This window comes from Colius striatus, chromosome 21 (genome assembly GCF_028858725.1).
Source record: "Colius striatus isolate bColStr4 chromosome 21, bColStr4.1.hap1, whole genome shotgun sequence".
Taxonomy (NCBI): Eukaryota; Metazoa; Chordata; class Aves; order Coliiformes; family Coliidae; genus Colius; species Colius striatus.
This window is the reverse complement of record NC_084779.1, coordinates 10,184,134-10,207,971: the sequence shown is the minus strand read 5'-3', so window position 1 is coordinate 10,207,971 and position 23,838 is coordinate 10,184,134. Positions and strand designations below refer to the sequence as shown.

At 42.7% G+C, this 23,838-nt stretch overlaps 1 protein-coding gene across 3 annotated transcripts in view; it reads right to left on the bottom strand.

The window, feature by feature from the left end:
- Window positions 1-411: 411 nt before the first annotated feature.
- Window positions 412-23,838, bottom strand: part of CAMTA1 (calmodulin binding transcription activator 1) — a 244,461-nt gene continuing 221,034 nt past the window's right edge. Inside the window, exons 17-24 of one of the 3 annotated variants that reach the window (XM_062012821.1) lie at window positions 23,178-23,365; window positions 22,517-22,763; window positions 21,975-22,046; window positions 19,020-19,213; window positions 18,755-18,829; window positions 13,878-13,908; window positions 8,828-9,009; window positions 412-3,914 (exon numbers count right to left, since the gene is read on the bottom strand). In XM_062012821.1, coding sequence (XP_061868805.1) covers window positions 3,851-3,914; window positions 8,828-9,009; window positions 13,878-13,908; window positions 18,755-18,829; window positions 19,020-19,213; window positions 21,975-22,046; window positions 22,517-22,763; window positions 23,178-23,365 — 1,053 coding nt within the window. In that variant the 3' untranslated portion in view covers window positions 412-3,850. Of the gene's footprint in view, window positions 3,915-8,827; window positions 9,010-13,877; window positions 13,909-18,754; window positions 18,830-19,019; window positions 19,214-21,974; window positions 22,047-22,516; window positions 22,764-23,177; window positions 23,366-23,838 lie in introns of those variants that run through there. The other 2 variants (XM_062012820.1, XM_062012819.1) reach the window with 2 other exon arrangements.

Genomic DNA, 23,838 nt, shown 5'->3' with positions numbered 1-23,838 from the left:
CCTCTTCGGTTTCTGTATCAGCAGGCCTCTTGAATTCCAAGACTTGCCTCTGCTTTGTGCACAGTGTAGGATTTAGCATTTTACTACTAGATGTGCATGGTTTCTCGTGAAAAGCCCAGACGCTCTGCACTGAAAGGGATTGTTCCCTGAAGAGGAACTGAAAATACTTTGATTTCACAGCTTGTTGTCCATAGCTGTGTTTAAACTATTATATAGCAGCACTGCTTTAAGTTGTGCCAGAAAATTCAATTAGAACTAGGGCCAGCATAGATGCTGCTTACAAGCAGGTCATGTGGGAGAGAAAACACATTTTTTTCACGGTCACTGGCAGTGACTAGAGGACTACATTACTCTTTGAAACTAGGATGTAAGAGGCGTGTTTAAAAAAAGGCACACACTTTGTATGGGGAAATTTTCTTTGTTTTTAATTTACAGCAGAAAGAATATAAAGCATTCAGAAAACATTGTCCGTATTTTAAGGGCAATTCAAAACATTTTGCATGGTTCCAGCAGCTGAGTTCTTCGACAGATCCATTGATTCAGTGATGCTTTACATGCACGGTTACAAAAATAAAACTTACAAAAGAGAAGACATCTATACTAGTTTTACATGCAAGTCTTGGGGACCCCCCATTGGGCACCAGCTATTGTGTGGAACCGCCATAAGCGTGCAACCAGAGAGGGGGTTCATGTTATATTCTGTATTTCTTTCACACAGTATTAGCGCTGTCGAATATGTTTCACAAAGGAGCAATTCCATTATCAGAAGACAGAAGATCTGGCTCCTGGCACTTGGGAATTTGAATTTTCCCGGAAAGCTGCACTTACTCATCTTCCATGAAAATGTAAGTTCCACAACCAAGAAAAGGGTGAGCAGAATCACTTCACTGCGGGGGAAGTCTTTCTCCCCAGTGATACATTGAAGGGTGATGGCCTGACACAACAAAGCACTTAGAAGCTGTACTTGGCTTCCAAGCATGCAAGTAGTTCTGTTGCGCCCGTGGAATTGCTTGCATGTTTAACAGCAAGTACATGCTTAAATGTTTGGCTGAAGCAGGATCTAGATTAGTAGATACACCACCAGGCCCATGGATCTGGAAGAGTAATTTGAAATAGCTCTGTATATTACTGAATCGTTTTCTGCAAAGGCAGGGAGTTAAAACATTTTCACCGAGGTCACTACTCTTGTTCAGAAAAGGTCGATTCTATATTGTCACACATTGGTTAATGGGAACAACATTTTGGTTTCAAAATGTCAGAGTTCTTCCAGTATTAATACAGAGCATTTCCAATTCATTCCAAAGGAGATTCTTCGGTGTCTCCTGTTCTGTTTTTGCGTGAGAGGAAAATTGAGTGGTTACGGTCCCAATTCCGTTCAGCAAATTGAAGCTATGAGGCTGCCCACAGGCACAGTGTGAGCGCCAGGCCATTCCTTTTGCTTTTTTTCCTTTTTTTTTTTTTGTTTTTTTTTTTTTTTAATTGAATCAGGCCATAAAGCAGCAGTTCAGAAACATACAAGAGAATTCTGATAATGAGCTATAGCACATCTACTGTAATTCAATGCTGGCAGTGAAAAGAAGTAATTAAAAACAGGTACAATTATAGAAAAGGCACCAAGAGCACTGACCCCAGGTTTTTTTTGCCACTATCTTTGTTTTTACTCTTCTTTCAAAGACACCAGTTTAAAAGCTTCTTACGTGTGAATATTTTTAGGCTTCACAACAAGCCTTGCATTTAAACATTGCAGTTGGTGGCCGGGATCAAGTAACTATTCCAAAACTAACAATCTCAAATTTACACCAGTCCATTCAGAAATTTTACACTGCCACGAGCAAAACAAACACACAGGAGCAGTTTCTGATCTCAGACACACATACATAACCCACAGTAACAACACGGACTTCAGGAGTTTCTTCCCTTACATTCCTGTGTAATACAAGATCAGAACCTGGTTCCCATTGTCCAGATTTTGTGACAGTTTTAAGTTAGTCATTCAATTTAAAAAAACCTAATTTCTTTGGCTCCTCACTATGTGGAAATAGCAATATACCATGACACCCCTACAAGATCAGTTTGCATCTTTTTTTTTTAAGTTTACTTAATTTTTTTAAGATTTTTTGTGCAATTTTATTACATTTTCTGACGTCCAGCAGGATATGAAAATGTGAAACATATTTTCTACTTTCATACTATTTCTTTTTTTTTTCTTTTTATGTTCATTCTAAGTGTTCTTTATTGCAGTGAGTGTATGGTGTTAAGCTAGATACGGTTTTTGTACTCTTATGATTATCTGCTTTGCAAAAGTAACTTAATTCTCTTAAGCATTATCAGCATTCACATTACTTGGCACCATTGGCAAAAAAAAAAAAAAAAAGACAACTGGGGGAAACAAAAGGAGGAAGGAATAAATAAATTAAATCCAACCAAACAAAACTCCTGGTAGCCAAAATCAAATGTAAACATATCCTTTTTTTTTCTTTTTTTTTTCTTTTTTTAAAGTAATGTTGCTCTGCCTTTTTTTTCCTAAGTCTAAATACAGTAGCTCTTTTTTTGCCATTTAGTCATGCTTTAGCAAAAATGTTCTTCTAAAGAACATTTAAAATAAAGTTTCTTATAGTGAAATAAAGTTTTTGTTTCATTTTACAGACCATAGCCACTAATGCTTTGCTTTGTTCATTTCTTTTTCTTGATTTCATGCACATATCTCTTTGTTTTAATATATACAATATGTACAAACAATACATCCACACTCCTCTCGTTCATTCAGACAAAACTATACAAATAATAATTTTATCTTGCCAAGTTATTGACCCTTTGTGAATAAAATATTTAGTAATTAATCAATATATTCCCTTTCAAATATTTTTTCTCATTTTCCATTTCTACCTTCTATATATACAGAAACTGCCCAGATTTTGATGAAGTAGCCAAAATAAGAAATTTACTGGCCAGAATGCAGCACCACTCTGATCTTTAGGTGGTATAAAATGTCCAGGCAACATACGCGTGTGACTCTGCAAAATGACAAGAGGTTTGACAAGTACTTAAGATAAAAAGCTACGTGTTTTACACATTATTTTAAGAACTTAATTAAAATAACAATACACGAAAGTAAGGCTAGAAAATAAAGTGCTGAATATGGCAGAAAGTATGTGACAACTGATATGTTTGCAGGTTCTAGTAAAAATACCAAAAAAACATTTTAAAACTTGCTTAAGCTGCTCTCTCCGTTCCTCATGCATTACCCGTTTGTCTCATACACCAGCCCCTTCCAGAATTTCCCACAGGATGTATTAAAAACCTGCAGATTTAAAAAGTTGCATTAAGTGTGCTGTAGAGATTGAAATAAAACACAAAGGACAGAAGTGCGAAGGAAATGAGGATGCATGGACCCAATAAAGATGTACTGATCTAAGCCCCTCCACTGAGACTTTCAAAGCTTCAGTTTCTTGGAGACGACTGACAGGTGCAGGAACAGCATTCTCGTGTTGCTTGTGCATTCCCACCTTTTCTGAACAATATTTTTGGTATCATATTTGTACAGTTCCACATGTTGTTTAATACAGCCCTATATGAAAAGGATTATTAATCGCTTCTTCCTTCTCGGAGAATGAAGCAACTCACAATTTCCTCAGGGTGTCTTTTGATTTCCCCATGATCCAACAGAAGATTGAGTTCCGAGATGTCTTGCTGAACAAATTAAAAGTTGTCCATGAAAGTGCAAATGCAATGACCAAAACATTACTGTTAAAATCCTGCAGCTGGTATTTCCAGAACTGCAGTGGGTACTTTTGTTGTTGTTGCATGTCTCTGCTAAAAACAGAAAATGAAAACAGTCTGAAAAGCAATGTCACATTGCTACGGGATGCTGCTGCGTATCTTCAAGTTCCTTGGCCTTTTTCAATTCTTTCACTCTGAAAAAACAAAGAGGAGCTATATAACACTTTATTGCAACTCTCTTTCAAGACAGAGAAATCAAAATGACTCTTCACTCTAACCTCTCGTGCAAAAGAGCCATCTCCCAGAGAAATGACAGGACAGGAAGGCAGCTCGTTCCTGACACCATAAACAGTTGGAAGCGCAAGAATGGGTCACTAGAAATCCATGGCAAAACACAGTTGCAAAGACCTACTTTGTTCTAGCCATTTTTTTCCCCCTAATATTTGTAACTGTGGCTGGACTCTGTTCTGGCATTGGCCTGTTTAACTGCTGGGTTTTATTTTTGTACTGCTGTTCAGTTGCTGCTGACAGCTCTTCCAGCAAAGAGGATTTCAGCACTGACTGCTTTCCTCCATATGTTCCTGAGGTGGGGACAATCTACTGTGCGCAGCACAACAGGGGAAAATCACGCCATCATACTTAGAAGGGAAGCTTGATGGTGATACAGAATCTCATGTAAGAAAGTACTGATATACAAGCAGAAGAGCTGGTATGAGCATGAAGAAAGATAATTCACACGTATTCCAGCTGCTGGTGGCTGTACTTTCTAGCATGATGTTGGTAGCAGATTCCTGATTTTTCCGAGCCAGCAGTGGAGGACGCTGCCTGCCAAGAGAGATGAACTTACAACATGGAAGAGTCATTCTCCCTAGATGAGGTCCGATGCTTCAGTTCCTGAAGCACCTTTTAGAAGGTGTACAACACATTACCTCCTCTAGCACTTCGCAGCCTAAGAACTAAATCGTCATTTAAAACAGAAATAATTAAAAATTAAATTGAAAGGATGAAGAGAAGGGAATTATTTCAATCCCATCAAGTAAAGCAGAATTCTGCACTGGAGCTGGAGTAGGAGCAATCCTCTGCTCAGGCTGACAAACTGTCTGTGTGTCAGTGAAGGCTGTCTGCAAAGGAGCCACAGGGTCTTCCCATGCCGCCCCAAAACCTGAAGGCAGGTACCCAGCTGAGCCTGGGGCAGCTTGGCTCTGACTCCTTTCTGCAGTGCAATCCTTTCACCACCTGCCTCCATGTGCCTTACTTACCCTCTGCTACTGCAAAGGCAGGATCTTCCAACAGGAGCAGAACGTAGCCTAACTTGAGGTAATTTAGCAAAGCATGTACGTGCCCAACTTACATATCAGAAATTTTAAAGGACAAATAATGAAGGTATGGTACAAAGAATTGTGTCAGAGCTTCGAGTCTGTGTAACAGAATCCAACTAAAAGTGAATTAACTTAACAAAGCGTAAGTAAATACAGATCATAAAAGATGTTGGGAGAGTTAAACAGTAGCAACATCAGTTTGTAGGTTCTGTACATAGACTTTTGGCTCTTGCACCAGTCCACTAGTAGAAGGATATGATGAAGGTGATGAAGGCTATACACTGAGCTCTATAAATACACCTTGCTTTCATTGTTTTATTTATTCATTTGTCTGCACATACTGCTACTCAGAATCATGGTCAAAAGGGAGCTGTCTGCTTTTAACTCTTTGTTTTAGACAACTAAACCTCTAGCACGCAAAGGCCTTTTTGTTTGTGAAACTGGGAGAAAAGGAAGTCACTGAGTATCTCACAGTAATCAATACACAGGTCAGATCTTTGTTAATTACCTTAATTCCACCAAACTACTTAAGAATATTATGTATGGAAAGAGAGCTCTGCTAGTCTGAATGCATGTGCTGTTTTCAGAACCTGAAGACCTACATCCAAGAGGGCACTGTCTTCTGAGATCTGAGTTGGAAGCAGAGTGCCTCACTACGCCTCCCCAGATGCCGAGATGTGCCCTGATCCCCAAGCTGAGGAAGGGAGGAAGGCAGCAAACAGCACCACTGGCTCCAAGCTTCTGCTTGGGTAGTGCTGTGCGGAGCCTAAACACCTGCTCCAACTTCACAGAGGAGTCTTCTACAAGGAAATTGTGGCTCTATGCAAGCTGGTGTCTAAAAGATCCTGCTGACATCAGGGGAGTTGGGTGTTCAGCAGGGCGCAGAAGGTAGCAAGGGGCAATGGCCTATTGTGGTGCAACCCACTGGGGAAGCTTTTGCAGGGTAGGAGAACAGGTACAATGCACTAATGCTTACGAATGACAAACAAGACCATCTTCAGTATATTTAGGGTTTTTTTTTTTCTTTTCTTGCAGCAGAAAAGAAGCCTCTCCCTTGAAATTATTATTATTTCTATTACTGCACAGCTTAGAAGCAGAATGTGAGCCAAGATCTCTGCTGTGCTAGAAAAATGCAATGTGCCTCTGTGCACTATGAAATTTTTAAGCCTTATTGTGAAGAACGTTCAAGATATCATCAATTAATGCATAACTTGTAGTGCAACTTCCAAGTGTTTTCTGTTGCACTTCAGTACTGCAATATAAAAGTAACCTGTTATTATAGGCCTCTTGCTGAGAACATGCACATTAGGTAAGCTGGTGGCTCTTTCACCGAGACATGCTGTATCTTAGTTTAGCAGTTCAACATGCAAAGGCTACACTAACAAAACACTTTTGCTGGAAGAATGCAAGACATGCTTTGCTGCAAACTTCAACCTTCAGCATGCAATATCTGTACTGGTGCAGACTTATTGAATCCATTTAACTGGAACACACATGCCAATGGAAGTGAATTACTACAGCACTCCACATTTGCACTAGTACGGATCCTGTTCAGAAATGGGCAGTTTTTCCTTCTTATCAAATGTGCTTCACCCGGGTTTAAAGATTTTCAGGCTTATAAAAATTTTGCAAGTGCAATGATCATTACTGCTTAAAAATACAAGCACATACTAGAGAATTACCCTACAGCAAAGTTACAGACTTGGACATCTGTCATGGGTACATTACTGAGAGATGCTGTTTAGCATGTAATGGCTTAAAACAAACCTTGCATTCCACAGCATTTATAAACCTAAGCTTCAAGATGATGACCATCCAAGTTTATTATGCTACCACACTTTTAAAAATGAAACTAACCTTTGTGTTAGGTATACATAATTGTGCATTAAAATTGGGAGTTCAGACAGGTACTATGAGTCCTTTGTTTGCATAATGCAGTGCCCAGGAGATATGAAGACCTGCAGTCTGTGTTTGAAAAGCTCTTCTCACTCAGAAGGGCTCTCCCCTCTCCTATAAGCTGGCTCAAGGCAGCCCTGCTCAGCTATGACACATAGCATCGGTCAGAGTGCAGCACAGCGCAGTCAGAGTCGAAGTATCTCTAACTGTTACCAATAACTGAGCAACTCCACAGCCAGAGTCACACTCGGGAAGTACTGATATATTGCTGTGAATGCCCTGCTTCTTCCCCAAACCAGGGCTAAACACAAAGTGCAGGAAACAGTGTATGCATCAAGCTAGATACCAGACCAGTGTAATCCGTTTATCATTTAAAGTAATGGTTCTTAAATAAGCCTCTGAATTGCTTAACCAAGAGAATCTAAACCCTGTTGTTTTCAACCTATTAATTCTTTATTGGATAATCTGTATCGCAGCCTGTCTCAAAAGTCCTCTCAGACACTTAATACTTCAAGTTCCTTACTCAGTGAAACTCTGATTTTGTTAAAACAACATAAAGTGTCAACATGGTGTGGGGCTGGTATCGCCTCTTCATTAACACTTGGAATAATAAACCCTCTGAATGTTTAAATGTAGTTTAAAAATACAGTTTGACCAGGGAAGAATTTTAGACAAGTTAGGATCCTTGAAAACAGGTATCCACTGAATAGGTGCTGCCAGGAGCCCTTTTAAGTGAACAATTGCCTTCATGCTAGAAGGTGATCTTCTTTGGTTCATATTTTTCCACTCTTCAATTCAGGTGGGGAAGAGAGCCAAAGTCCAGCAGCTGCAGTAACTAGCATTAATAAATTCAGCTAAGAAAAAGAACACTACTAGGATTTATAGAATGGTACAAGCAGCAAGGATGTTCTTTGAGAAGATGTTTCCAGCTTGGTAGACTTACAGGGAGCCTTTTAAAAGAATAAATCCACCAAAGAAACACTAAAAAAATGAGAGCGCTGAGACAAGTGGTACCAGGAGGCCACGTGTTGACAGATGGTGCACAAACCTCTCCCAGAGGGTCACAGGCACTGAGGTGCTCGTTTGGGTCATTTTTGGAAGTGCCTCCAGCTGTATGGGGACTGGAGGTGAGGACAGCTCAAGTGACACGTGGCTGCAAACGGGAGCACACCAGGAAAGGGTGACAGGGTCTGGCTGTTGCAAGACTCCAAACAAGATGTACCATCCTACTCCAGCAGCTACTGAAACCATGCACCAAATTGCAAGGACTGTTAACTTTGGTTTTGCACTGATAAAGCCTTCAACAAAAACCAGCTCAAGTAACATTTCCTCTAGACAATAAGCTCCAAGGGACAAAGTCGTCCCCTCAGCAACTGCTGAAGAGCAGATGGACGGAAAAAGCACGTGCACTAGAGATGGCTACTGATAAGGTGTCTGAATCACAGCCATGGTGCTGATGTACAGGAAACACAATGATTTCAACTCTGAGCTTTGGAACCCTGACACTTGGGACCTTCGTTCTGGTTCCCACATTGCTCCAGCCAGACAAAGCCTATGCCCTTCAAACCATGTTACTTACTTGGACATCATACAGGAGGTTGCATCAGTACGTGCTGAAGCAATGTAGAAAGCAACAGCCCCAGAAGCGAGCAGCAGCTCCTCTCCCCACGCACCCTCCCCAGTCTGGTATGGGAATATGTCAGCAAATGAATTAGGTCTACTTTGAAAAAGTTACAGCAAACGATGGCTTCATGGGTAAAGCGTAATACAAAGCTGCTTCATCGAATTTACTCCATAATGCCCAGCCAGGGAGATGTTGAATGAATCTGAATGCTGAAGATCAGTATAAAGGACAGGGTGCAGGAGTCAGGGAAGGCTGTCTGTCAAATTACCTGTCACTCTGAGAGCTGAAATGGCCTGTGGGACATTTAACAAAAGGGAGCTCTTGCCTTTTTCCAGATATCTCATTTGGGCAGCAAAACAAAAAAGACAGAAAGGCCCAATAAGCATGACACCCCAGAGCACCCGGTCTGCGATTTAACACACACATTTGAGCTCCAAATACATTCAGCCCCTGCAAGAGGTAAATGAAAAAAGAAATTACTTTGAAAACATCTGCTGCAGGTAGTGACACGTATCCCAATATGACATATTCTCACATCGTCCTGAACAAGTGGGACTTTTCAATCCCTTAAAATTTTCCCCCCATTCTCAATCTGAGAGACATAAGAAACTAGGTACATAAGTGCAATGGCAGCTGCACAGCATGTAATACAGATCCTAGGTACACAGGAGTAGGAAAGAGTTTGTTGCTGCAATGTCAAGAGGGAGAAGCGTTCACAGAGAACAACAAAATATAGTATATGTTGTTTATTCAGGTATGAGATACAGTTGTACTTACCAGACAAACTGACTTCAGGTGTTTTAATGCATACTCCCCAAACTGGAGAGGAGCATTTATTCAAACCATAAGAAATGCCATGGGGGTAAGAGGATCTATTTTAAAATGAAAGATGCTGTGAATTAATACCTTGTTATCTATGGCTGCGACTAGTAAAGAAGTGCACAGGTTCTGCCCCAGAGAGGACAAGAGTTTTGCTGCAGGCAGAAACTGACTAGCTGACCTAACAAGGTGAAAACATTTGCTCCCTGTGATCCGCTCCAGACCACCCACCTACCAAGAGAATGTCAGAGAGGGTCACAGTTCAACTGGATGTGTATTTTTGTTCATGCCCTATATCTGGACTTTAAGCAAAGCTCTCCTTCACTGGTTTAACCGATGAGCAGAGGATGTTTGTGTAAGCACTGAGATTGGCTGAAATCTGTCCACTGGACCAGGTTCCTCTGAGATAAAAACTCTTACTTCAAGGCAACAGTTACTATGCTTTCTTTTTTTCTAGAAAGTCTTTAACTTCTACTGCAGAAAGATAGCAATTGCTGTGTCTCCTAAGTCGGCCGATAAAATCTCCTGCCTTTCCCTCTTTACTGATGCTCATGTAACATAACCCAAATAAACGAAGACAAAATAATGAAATCAACTGGAAAAGAGGTTTTCAAAAAAACATGGAATCATATGCTGTGATCATTTATCTGCACATGTAGACTATAAACACAGTGTCAGGGTTCAGAATACATTGAATTTGTATGTGCAGACAGACCCATTTGCACACGTTCCCTCAACAGATACGGACACATCAGAAATACTGTTCTTGTGTGCATGCACACCAGCAGTGAATGCACACAGGGTGCTATAAAAATGCAAAGCAGCAAAGAATCACTTGCTGTAACAGATTCTTTTGGCAGAACAGCAGTGAATACATTTTGTGACAGTTCCTAGCTTACTTTTTCCAGATAAGTAGGGAACTCTCTGATTTCCTGGTCAATCGCCCATCACTTGCCATTCAAGGCAAAATCTGCAAATGCTACTGAACTTCCTGAGTCTGCTTTCTACTAATTTCATATCCTGTTACATATACAAAGCATTAGAGTGCAACAGCTATTTCTCCTCTAGTACTGCTGACTGGCCTGTCAGCTGCACCTACAGTAGACTCAACATTCAGTATCTACAGAGCATGTCCTCAGGGCTGGCTTACCCAGCTTCCCTCAGGTCCATAGAGCTGTGTGCTGTGAACCTGGACTCTGCACTTGCTCCTTTTTCCAGTCTCCCCTACTACCTCACTGGCTATGCCACACAGCTCAGTTTTTGTGTCTCTTGAGACTGCAGCATGCATCTTTTTGCTCCTAGCCTTGAAAGGAAGGGTGCGATAGCACAATTGCTTTATTCTTCTACATTTAAGTCACAAGTTGCACATTCTTTTCAGGTTTGAATTCAACTAGCCCACTTTAGCACGCACATTTTAAGTTTACATTATTATTCCTACTGACAGAACAAAGATGTTGTAACATCTCCTTCTCTGTCCATCCCGTGAAGGTTACGGGGTGCAACACTGTCCTGGGCCTGCCTCACCAGAGTGGAGTGCAGCACTGCCTGTGCTGGCACACCTGCATGCAGACAATCAGTTAAGCAGGAATTCTCTGAAGAGGAACAAGAGAGAATCAAAAGTGCAAAAATAAGTGTAACTGGAGACAGGAATCTACTTTGAGCATACCAGCATATAGCTGCATACTAGTCCCTTTTCATACACACTGTGGAATATAGTACACAGCTAGGCAGACAAAACCAGGAGAGACTCGGAAACTCAATTGTGTCCAGGTACTATTACAGAAGAGATCTCAATAGGAAGTGCTCTCTACTGCAAAATGAATCAGGCAGTGCAGGGAGAAAAACATTTGCCCTGTTTCTTCTCCTCCTGCAATTCCTATTTTGCACCAGTTTCTTCCAATTCTGATGCTTTTGAAAGTCTGACATCCTCGACAGGGCTGCAGCATATGGCTTTTCCTTTGAAAGAGCAGGTGCACCCACGGTTCTGGTTGCCATGGGCCCTGCAAGTCAGCTTTGTGTCCCACAACCCAGAGCGTGTGGAGTGGCTGCTGAGTTGGGCTCGATGTCGCACGCAACGGAGCTCCTGCCACCACAAACACATGCTGTGCTGTGAGGGCTGAGAAGCTGCAGCTCCTTGCTCAGGCCAGAAGGCAGGAGGTCGGGACACTGCCTGCCGAGGAGGGAAAAGGCACTGCAGCCCAGGCAGCGCACTGCTCTACTGCCTGCTAACAACACGTCTGCAGCAGTCACCACTGTCCCATGGATACGGTCTCTGACCCCAAGATTAAAGAGGGTTAAACTTGCTGACGTTTTTCCGTGTAACAGCAGACTCGTCTCGCAACGGACGAAGCTCAGCTCACCGCGCCCGAGCCGCGCCCCTCACCCCGCGCTCCCGCGACTCCCGGCGCTGCATCGCCATTGGCTGCGCGCGGCCTGGGGGTGGTGCCCCGCGCGGAGCTCTGCTATTGGGCGCCTCTCGCTCCGCACTCCCATTGGCTGTGAGCACGGCCTGAGGGCGGCGCCTCGCGCTGAGCTTTGCTATTGGGCGCCTCTCGCTCCGCACTCCCATTGGCTGTGAGCGCGGCCTGAGGGCAGTGCCCCGCGCGGAGCTCTGCTATTGGGCGCCTCTCGCTCCGCCTTCCCATTGGCTGCGGAAACACCGCGGCTTCCGCAGCCAATCAGCGAACGCGCCGCCGCTCCGCCCGACCGCTATATAAACGATCCGCGGCGGGGACTCGCTGGCGGAGTGTGGGGCGCTGCGGTTCCGTGTCAGGGAGGGCAGATGCCGCCTCCCATCCCGGCCGTGCAGCTGCCCGGGAAACCCAACGGCCATCAGGCCAAGTGAAGTTACAGTGAATTTTATTTTTCAGAACCAAATCACATTTTCTCTTCAAAAGGTCTTTGAACACAGACACACAACTGCAGATCCCAAACTGCCAGCCCTAGATGTACACAAAGCACTAGATTTGTAAAAACAAGTCACCCAGCTGTTCCACCATTATGAGAATACAAGAATTTGTATGGTGTTCCTGAATTAACCTGTATTGGTTGCAAAGCACATTACCATATGTGCTAAGATCTGGAGCCATGGTGTTCCAGCTAACAACTTCATAGTGTTGGTGTCTCCACAATCACAAGCAACGTTTGTCTTTATCAGAGCAAGACCCAGCAACATAGTACTTAAACAGTTATGGCAGAGCTGGGCCTTTGTCCCCATTTCATCCAATTCTTACTTCATTTGCCACTAGTAAAGAACCTAAACTGTTACTGGTAAAAAAAAATGAGGATATGCAACAAAAATGATCATAGTTATCAAAAGTAACAATTTAGACAGAAACTACATCAGCTCTTGCCTTTTTGTCTAGGCTCAATAGTTAAACAAAGAAACTATGCCTTCAGCAGGTTTAAACCTAATTCACACTCTCACTGCAAAATCCCAAAAATAATCTCTGCAACTGGAAGTCAGTAAAACTCCATGATCAACAATTCAGTTTTCATTTCTGAATGTTACGTGGAAGCAAGAGTCCAGGTCATCCCTCCCTCTGCCTCTCCTCTTTTGTTGCAAAAGCATTTTCAGGTTTTGACAAAGAACAGCCCTGCAGTACTATGACCTCTTCAAATGCAAAACGATATGGAGCAGTCCTGCTGACAACTCAGGCAAGTGCCTGGGAACCCAGAGCATTCCCTGCCCTGCAGGGCTGAGCTGTACTGCGAGTGCTCCGGCCTGTCCCCATGCCATGTGGGGCAGTGAAGCACCTGCTGATATGGCCAAGCACAAAGGCAAGGGACTCCTCAGGCTGAGAATGAGTCTTCTCACAGAAGCTCACTTGGCACTCACACAATTATAGCATCTTCACTTCAGGTTTTTTGATTTCCTGTTAACATAGGTTAGCAGCTAAAAGAACCAGCTGTCAAAAAGCTGGCCCTGGTAAGGTAACCAGCACATAACTTACCAAAGACCAACTTACAGAAGATCAGCATTGGTGCTTAAACACATTAGGAAGTAAAAAGCAGCGTGAAGAGCTCTTCTGCTTCTCTGGCTCAGGCAGAAACAAATATCCATCTAGAGAAGGCTGCATATGTACTGCAGCTTCCTATGATCTAGTCTGAACGTTGTCATGGTCCCATGACAAAGGACATTGTTACTCATTGAGTGTGTCAGTGCAGAGTCTGTCAAGTTCCAAAATCTACTAACAGCCATTTTGAATACTGAAAAAAATATCCCACCGACAATGTCACCTAAGCATGCCCATGATGAAGATACATGTCCTTTTTCACACATTCATGCATTGGGAACGTCTACTGCAGAGCTCTGTCCTGTTACAAAAGCAGCAGTGTTAGTCATTGCAGTAGGGTTAGTTTATACAGGATTCTGTTTTTTATAATTAATGGAGGTGAAACTTACTGGCATATCTTGGCTGCAGCCCCATGCAAGCAAGCAGAAAGCAAAAATATTTAAAATGGAAGAGAGGAACTGGCTAGCAGGCAGCTACACTCACCCTTTTGTACAGCCTATGGTCCACCAGTGGGCTTCAGATTGCAAAACAATACCAAAGAGCTATTAGCACACACATGGCAATAACCATACCTTACCAAGAGCTTCAATTCAGGGAGGAGGAGACAACACTTCTGCTTGCCTGGAGAGAAAGAACCCTTCCCATTCCTGTCTATTGGACTCCTCCTCTTTACCAGGGAAAAGCAGTCCCATATTTAGGTGTCTTAGGACAGGCAGTAATAAGTAAAATTAACCCAATGCTGTCATCCCTGTGGCATTTCTAGCTGCATCCTGCCTTCCCGAGCAGCAACTACCTGTTTTCCATCTCACTCCAAATGCTACTCCATCTCTCAGAAGAGTAAAATTTTCATAAAAACTGGCGAAAGAATAGGAAACAGGAGGTTACCTTCTCAGTGAGAGCTGACTGCATGGACCAGACATGGATTCAGCTCAGCAAACCCAAACCCACATTGGAGCTCTTGTATTTCCTTGCAGCTCTAGATGTGTCATATCTGAGGATCACTAAGCAGATGGACTCTTCCTAAAACCATTCAATATGCAGCCCTTGGTTCTGCCTCTCACTGGACTGCACGCCAGGAGGCAGCTCAACTCACAGTAGATGTAATGGCAAGTTTCAGGTTGAAAGTTAGACAAGTGCCAGGCTAACCAACAGGTCTAGGCATCACAAAAAGATGGACAAAGCTCTCCTGTGAGGCCAGCAAGTTTCTGTTTCACATTCTCAACAAACAACACTTCTATGACAAGTCATGTTGCTACCATGTTATGGATGATGCATGTTTTTCACTAGATTTTTGGGAATATGACAGTAGATGGATAAATATATTTGTGGGTTTTCCTCCCCCTCAGTGTCAGAAGGAAACGATACATGTCTGACAGAACGACTGCTGCTGCTGAATGACCACTTCTGTCTCTGTGGCACCTGATACTATTCAGCTACTAGAACTCCAATATATTCTCTAGGAATACATCCCACCAAACCTTACTTTTCTGATTTTCATCAAAGTCTATGTATCCATTACTGAGAGAGCTCCAACTGCAGAACCTCTCTAACTCTCAACACATCTGGAATACCATTTGATCAGGCAACCAAGTGTTAAACTCAGGAGCTCTAAAACACAAGACAATATGACTATGCACCCCAGATCCTCAAGCTCATAGGAACCACATTTGTGCTACCGAGTCTTTGCACCATAAAGCTGGTAAGTAAAACGGACAAGATGACCATTTATTTAAGCTGTTATGAATGCTAGCAGAGAAGGAGTCCCCATAATTGGCTTAAAGCAGACCAATCAATTTAAAATACGACAAATGCAATCAATCAGATGGTTGCCAGGAGGAAGCCTGAGTTAATCTTGCCTGAAGGCTATAAAACAAGCTCCTATTGAGTCATTCACTGGCCTGGCAGCAGAATCTGCTTGTGGACAAAAACATGGGTTAAAAAATTGCAATTTTTTAAGGTTAAATTTCTCAACTTTAAGAATGTGCTGCCTTTTCACTTAACTCACTATCCTTACAAGAGACTGCAAGTGGCTTTTACAGCCTTCTCCCCCTCCTTTGTCTATCTGCTACAAGATCCTGTTTCTCTCATGTTCCTCTGCATGTTTTCTTTTCTTACTCCAATTTTTCAAAAAATATCTGTAATTTCTGTCCCTGTACTGACAAGGCACTGGGGTTTAACAAGTGGCTCCATAGTGCCATTTTTACACTACAGAGCCTTAACTAATATTATATGTTAGTTGTTACGGCTTTTCTCAGGATGTTCAGGAGCTTGGATGGCTGAAATACTTCTTTATGATGTGTAGGGCTTTCTAAATCTCTTGTTCATAGCAGCAGTGTGCTAATTTTGAGCACTTCAAGAGGACTCCTCGATGGGATTCCAACAAGCAGTACTCCTGAAACAGTGTGTGGGGCTGTCAGCCTAAGTACCAGTCACATCATCATCAGCTGTATCCTAGGTGAGGATACACAGCACGTGCAGTAGACTGGATGAACGTAATTAGGGGGCTTATACAGAGGTGGTGTTAAACTTACTCTAAGTTTTACTACTCTATCCTTAGAAAAGTAAGAAAACTCAAGCAGTGAGTAATCAATCTGATTATTAAAACACAAAAGAAAATTTAAAAACCCTGAAGAGCAGATGAGAAGGAAGCAATTCCTGCATCTTCCAACTGGTATCCCAGAGTATAAGCACCACAAACAGAAAGGGGGTAGCAGAGCCAAGCTTGGGAAGGAACAAATGCGGGTGTTCTCGCCAGGATATGGCTGTGCTGGGGAAAGTGCATGGCTTTCCCCCTCAGGACAGGGAGCAAGGAAGCCAATGGGTCAGTTTGAGTCAGCTGAGATGCTGAAGCAAGGGAAGCTCTGTTCTAACAAGCAGATCTATGTCATCAAGTATTACATTTTTCCTTTGTAGTTGTTTACACAAGCACATGCTTTCTATCCGTTTGTCTTCAAAATTCTGTGTAGTAAAAACACTCCCAGAACCTGATTTATGTGTTGTTCTTTACTGAGTGCAAAGAAGCACAGGGAGTAGAGCTCTCTGTATGGTACCAGCAGCCAGCAAGACACTGAGGGTCCATGAGATATTCCCACAGTGTGATCCCAGGATCACAGATGCAGCCTAAGTGCACAGAGCACAGTGTTTTGGAAAACTTCTTTTTAACTGCTTGCTAGAGCTTTTTTGGCAAGCAGGAGGAATATGGGGAAACAGGCTCAAAGTTGTCACATTTCTAAACAGTTCTGTTAATCCAGTAGGCCAGTAAATTTATGTCTCTTTCAAGCAGATTCTAAATGCTAGTTTTGTCATTCTATGAAGTTTTTCTTTTATTTTCAGCATTTGTCAATGCCAGAATGTTCCTGGTTAAAGTTCCCTGTCAATTATAGCAACACTATATTGCCAATATTAGCAACACTAACAGTTTTCAACCATTGTGATCACTTGGAGAAAGTACCTGACCACAAATATGCTATCACTTTTGTTTCAGAAGGAAAAACAAGGCAGTTCTGAAACATCATTAACATCTTCAGTGGAAACAAGTTACTTTTTTCTTTTGTTGCATGCTAGCCAAGAACCATGGATGAATTCCCAGGTAACCACAATCACTAGCAAAGTGCCCAGAGACACAGACAGGACCATACTGTTGTAAAAATTCGAGTACTGCGCAGCAGGACAAGGGCTGGAGGGACTGACAACGGATGTCCCCATCCTTCCTCGTTTTTACTTCCTGTCTATGAATATTTAAGACCTAAACCCATCTCTCTGAGATGCTACAGGCAAAGAGAAGGGTCTTCTCTCAAACTTTAGTGATACAAATGAGTAGCACCTCACTCTACAAAGGAAACAGGAGATGCAGGGGAAGAGGAAGGCAATAAGCTGAAGGCAAGAAAAACTGCTGGAACCATGGGCAATTTAAGCCTTGGAGAGTCTAGGGTACTCAACTGGAGACTCGACTGAGTAGCTGAAGTGCACAATGCATTCTGAACATTGGTGTGAAACCCAGGGATGCAGCGAGCCCTGAGGCATCCTGTGGGCTTGTGAGACAGACTCAGCTGACAGAGCCTCTGGCAGGTTGACCCCAGAACCTCATGGATGGAAACAGGCATGTGGCTTCCACAGGGACTGACCAGATATCAAGTAGATCTGAGAGAATATGGAAGTTCTGAGACTTCACCTGCTTCCACAGGACGTGCTGGCCACTGAATACAAGAAACCAAACCTTCTTGTCTCTTCCACGTGCCCTGCTGAGAGCAAGAAGCTACATGTGCTTCTTCATGAAGAACTGTGGCTACCTCAAGTGCATCTGGAATTGGCCCGGAAACTACAAAGTCCTTTTTCTTGTCCACATATGTTACTTCACACTGAACACTGCAGGTAAGATGCCCTTCCACAAAATGAGCCACACTGACCTCCTGAAGACTGCACCTCTGAAACACTACAAAAATGACGAAGTCTGTTTCTAGAATCAAGTTTATCACGTCTCTGAGCTCTCTTTCTTCAAACACCACTGGACTGAACTAGGCATGCATCAAAACACACCAGGTCTGACCAGCTTGTGAGAGGATGAAATGCATGTGTGGTGAGAATGGAGGGAGCAGAGTCAGAAATATCTGAACTCACTTTTGTGTAGGCCAAGTTCCAGTTTGCAACCTGGTTCTACATGGGCTCCTTTCATTGAAACAAATCACAACAAACACCCTGCACGTAGCAGAGTACTCATAGGGTAGCAGTAGCTGTCATACATGAGCATGCTGACAAGCCTGCACAGGTTCCCATGCTGGCAGGAGACGATTCACGTCTGTGTCTGTACTCCCAGTATACTGAGGTAGGTCTGGAGAGGCTGATGGGAACTAACTTGGTCTGCTGCTCTGTTGGCAGATTCCACCTTTCGAATTACATTAAAAAGAACCTGCATTTGGTGAGAGTTTACCAAATGATCCTGTGACCAAACTAAGGGCATTTCCAGCATACACCAGAGCTTGCCAAGGTCTGTACTTTCTCATGTACCATAAATGCTTTGAGCAGCACTTACAAGCTGTAGCTATGATTCAGTAAGCTTTTTTCAGACTTCCCTAAGTCCAACTTTTAAAGCCATGTGTCTTGCTTTTCTCAAAGTTTCCTTATTCTGTGTCTGCTCAACACAACCTGGGCTGCTTTACCATATCAGCAATGGAGATGAACATAATTCCTCTTCAGCACCGGTCCTAAGTTAGTTTTGTCACGTTTACTTTGGAAGCAGCTGGCCTTTGTTACTAAATTAAAAGATCAAATGAGCTGATTCTATTATCCTTTACATCACACTCATTGCCAACACACTGTTGCACTGGTCTAATGAAGGGCAGATACCAGAGACAGTGTCGTACCTGTGGCGGCAGCGTCGTAAAAACCGCATAATCTTGCGAGCAGCTTGATCCTGCTTCTTGGTAAGCAGACTGCTTCTAAACACAACAAAAACACAACACTGAAATATAGGCAAAACAAGGGAGAATAGTACTAAATGCAAAAATAATTATCCTACGAAACACTTTCCTTTTCCCATTGTCCTTAGTCTGTAAATTACAGCATGGCCCAGATGACTGAAAACAACATACAGTGACCCTAGCAGCCTCTAACATCCCAAGAGCTCACCTGAGCTTCTGTTGTACAATGGTGGCTGCCCGACGGTTTTGCCTCCTCTTTCCACATTCCTTGTAGCTGCGATAGTACTGCTGGATCAGCATCGCAGCTCGCCGGCTCTGCTGGAATTTCTTCTGCTCATAGTAACTTCGGAATTTGCTCTGGATCAGAATGGCAGCTTGCGTCATCTTTTTATAAAGTGCATACTACAAGAGAAACACGGAGAAGCTGAGGCATTCCAACACAACCAGCAAGAAGCACGTTCCTTTGGTGAAAGATCATTGCGCCACAAAGACGTGATGAGAAGCAAACGGGTATCTACCTGCTGTTTGAGAATTGTATGAGAAAAGGGTGATCACAAACTAGAACAATTGTGTGATTAAATACAGAACCGAGTCTGCATCAAGAAAGCAGCTACCTATTTTGCTGTCTCTGGAATAGTTTGACAGGATTCACAGAATCACAAAATACTTTGGCTTGGAAGGGACCAGAATATGCCCAACTAAGTGACTGCAAGGATAAAGCAGGGGAATGACTACTCCAAAATGCTAACAGATCAACTAAAACCAAAACATGTTTTTTTTGTCTCTTCATTCCAAATGATCTTTTAAATGAATTACTTTTGTGAGAACCAAATCTGCTGTTCACAAGTGTATCCTAATGTCCTAGGACACCCCCCTCAACACTGCCCCAAAGCAAAATCCTCTCCAATATCATTGCAGACCACCATTTTACCAAATTTCACTTTTTGGAATTGAAGCAGTCATTAGGTGCAGTGATATTTTGCTATTACTCATTCTCATTGTGGGTTTTTGGTTTTCCTTTTTTAAACATACCATTGTATCATTTTTAATTAAATGGATCAGATTGTGGTTTTAAACTAGCTATTTTAAATAAGTTCACTTCATGGGCTGGTCATGGTCTTCCTTCTAATTTTTAGTCCAGATGGGACTTCTGTGGCCAAGTTACAAACCCCTGAATAGAAAGGTTCAAATACAAAACTGTGTAAGAGCTATGATGGTTCAAACCTAGTGATACACCTGTGCTGATCCCAGCAATACAGTAATGTAACAGGAATACAGCAAGTAGAAGAGAAATAGCAGTCACTGGACAGACTGGACCCCAGAATGTTTGCATTCAACTGTAAGACTCAGTTGATTAGCTGTTCCCTTTCCTCTTCTTTTTCCCTCCAGTTAGGAAGAGGATATACAGAGAAGTCATCTAACCTCCATGAAGTGGTAAAGTCTCAGCTCACCCGCACCGCTAAAATGGCACTTTGGCCAATAGAAAACCATTGTGCAGGAGGAAGCAATGAATAGTAAATTACCCTGAGAATACGTTCTCTCTGGGAAGAACATGTCTTGCCTCCTGGGTAGCTCTGATAAAAGCTTGGATGATTCTAGAATCTTATGAGCACAAGACATTGCACAACTGGGAAATCCGTCTTTATGGTAGAAAATGATCAGCCATGAACAAATTAAGACCAGCATCAACAGTCCAGCCTCCTTTATGACCACCAACATGCATGAGATACTAGTCTTAGTCTCAGGGCACAGGTATTTCAAAGATCAACATTCCATCTCTCTGGCAGGCAGGCAGAAGGCAGAACATGGGTGGGATAAATGTTCTCCTATGCTCCCTGAATGCCAAGGCAAATATTGCTGCGCAATGGGCAATCAGTAGCAAGGGAAAGCCTGTCCTCCAGAAAGCATCTTCAGAAGCTTCCCTGCAGCTCAGCCCTCCACTGCTTACACGAGTGCCTTTAGAAGCAGGAGTTTTTTTGGTTTTGTTGTACTACTACATTGGTACACTGTGACAAGGCAGACCCTAAGTATCTCCAATAAGCTTTGGTTTGTCAGTGATTTGCCAACTACAGGTATTTGTTAGTGGATACTACTAAAACATTTCTCTAAATGACAGGTTCTCCTGGTTTATCCTGAATATGAAAGTCAGTGACCCATGGGGGAATTGTTTCCAAAATAGTGTTTGTATTTGCATTACCTTCAAGGCTATCCAAGTAAGCTTAGGGAGAAACAGAAAAATACATGGTTAATGTTAGCTCTGCAAATAAAGAATGAAAAAGAACCACACACACAAAAAAAAAAAAAAAAAAAATCAAACCATCTTCTTTCAAAAAGAAGCAATTCCAGGATCCAAGACAAAGCAGTTTGTCAAGCAGATTTCAAAAAGAATTAAGCTGCCCTATTGCAGGAACCATCACTCCAGAATGATAGCCACGTGCAGGTTGATGTGAGTCATGGTGCAATCACGTAACACTTGAGAAAGGCTTCCCAAAAGAAGTGTTTTATAAAGTTGTAAAAAACCACACGCATCTTGCCTTTCACTTTATGTAACATGCTACCAAGGATCAGATTGTTCAAGTGTAGCAGGGTATAGTGAGAAGTGGGACGTGGGCTCTAGCCCCAACCCCAAACCAAACCCACACCCAACTGAAAACATGAATCTACTTTTTCTAGGGTTGAGAACTCAGTCTAAAAGCCTGTCTCAGTCCTGGAAAAACTTGCATCAAGCTAAAACACGTGACTTCCCATAATTTAAAAGTGTAGTATGTGCAAAATAAAACAATCTATTTTTCATCTTTGCCTTTCAAAGGCAAAACTAACTTCAATTTCACAATGAAATTTGGCAAGCAACTAGTCAGAGAAGAGTCTCACCAGGCTACAGCATGCATGAAAGTCAATATGGAATACATCACTGTCAATGTGGAATACATCATCATCCTCTATCTCATAACAAAAACAAAGGTATCATCACAAAATCCTTTCAAGGATCCCCTCCCAAAATGAAGATTCAGGACATGAATTTTCTTCCCTTTTCAATTTTGCCTGAGCAGAGTACTTCATTACTGCATACTGAAAAAGCATATAAGAGGAACAATGGGACAATTCCCATTGTAAGTTCATAGCATTTAACGTTTGTTATGTAAAATTTCGCTTCCTTGATTACCTGTTTGTATTTTCGGTAGCAACGCTGAATAACAGCAGCAGCCACCTCTTGCTGTTCCCGGAGAGGACGACCCTATGTGAAGAAGGAAAGAAGCAATAAGTAGTCAAAGGATAAAAAATCAGGACAGATGTTAAGTGGCTTGCAGCAGCTTGCAGGGCAGCTACTTCAAAATCTCTACTACCAGTGCTACTCAGTCTAATTCAGGTCCAGGAACTTCCTGGAGATGTCTCTACTGTCAATACTGTCAATTCATGTAAGGGACAAACCCTTAAAATTGATCCTTACACCAAGCAGGTAACTTAACAGAACCCCTGCGGTATATTTTGAGGATATGCTTCGTGAATGCCGTGCCAGCACAGAAGGCATAGTATGGCATGACATGTACTCTCTAGTATGGTAGTTGCTGGGTAAACATCAACAGGCAAATGCTAGAAGTATTGAAAATGTTGTGACAGGAGCGGGTATTACCCACTTTTTGTTTTGTAACAAATTATACTCTCTCACACCTAACAAGGAAGACACTGGATGTTTGGGCCACATACCTTGTATTTCCTGAATACTGTCTGGACGAGTTTGGCAGCTTCATAAAGTTCTCTCTGCTCATGATCAGACAGAGTTAACTGTGCAAACTCATTTTCTACCTTCTCGCTGGTAGATGCACTCAGAAATTCAGACCAATCTGCTGCCGAGGGAAGGCTGGGTTTTTCAAAAGCTATTTCACTGATTGGTGAGCCTGCAGGGCTCAAGCTGGTGTTCGAAGAAGGGGTCAGGGGTTCACTATACAGACTTCTGAAATACCAATCACAGGAGGAGTTATTGGCTCACAAAGCACACGTGCTGGCATCACAGATAAGGACTACAACATTTCTGACATCAAGGCAGAAGCTCATGCTCCCCTCCCTCTCTTCAAGCAACATCACACATTTCTGAGCCTGCCTGTACTGCATTGCAGAGACTTGGCACCAGAAGAGAAGTTGCAAGTCAGACTTTGTGGCTGCTTTCCCCTCCTGCTGCATGCATTCCCCTTCTTCCATGAATTTGTGGCTGTGCTGGCAACACTATGTTCAGCCGTGTTTGGCTGGGCTTGGAACACCAACATTGGGGACCACTGAGAAACAGCACCTACAAGCTAAAGAATCAGTGCATGCTGCCCAGCATTCAGACCACTCAAAAATCCAGAGCAACTTCACAGCTCTTACTGACCTTATCTGTGCAGCACTAGGCAGATGATCGACATCAGCAAGGTAACTGGCCAGCCAGCTCATTGTGGTGCTCATGGCAGCACTGTCTGTTCTCTCTACCAGTGGTGACTCCATTGGCACAAAATTCTCTCGCTTGATCCTGTCAGGCGTAGCTTCAATAATGTGCTCTGCAAGTGTCATCATATTCACCTGGGAAGGGAGAGAGGAGGGAAAACTTTTGCTTGCATGTTACAGCCCAGCTTTAGATAGACTGCTCCATCTTCCCCAAACCTGTGGTAGCTGGAGTCTACTGTTTGTCTAGGTATTGGAGAGAAATTCATTAACCAAAGCTTTTTGCTTTTCTGTCTCTTCTGACAAAGCACTGCAGTGTTTAATATTCCCTAGACCTCTTTTCCGTTGAGTGTACAGGAAGTCTAACAGATCTCATTAAAGGTTTGTGTCATTGGAAGTTTGCTGCACCTGGTGACAGATGTCAACTCCAAAGGAAAAGTGATCTTTCCACTCTTTCACTGAGATGTACAGTAGAGCACAACAGGACAGTACAGGCACATCAAGAGAAGGACAAACCCTTGAGACCACAGCTTTGTCAGAATCCTTCTGAACCGTATCCCTCTGCCCACCAAGGCTCCTGTGAATTTTTAGTAGAGGGAACAGAAACAGTT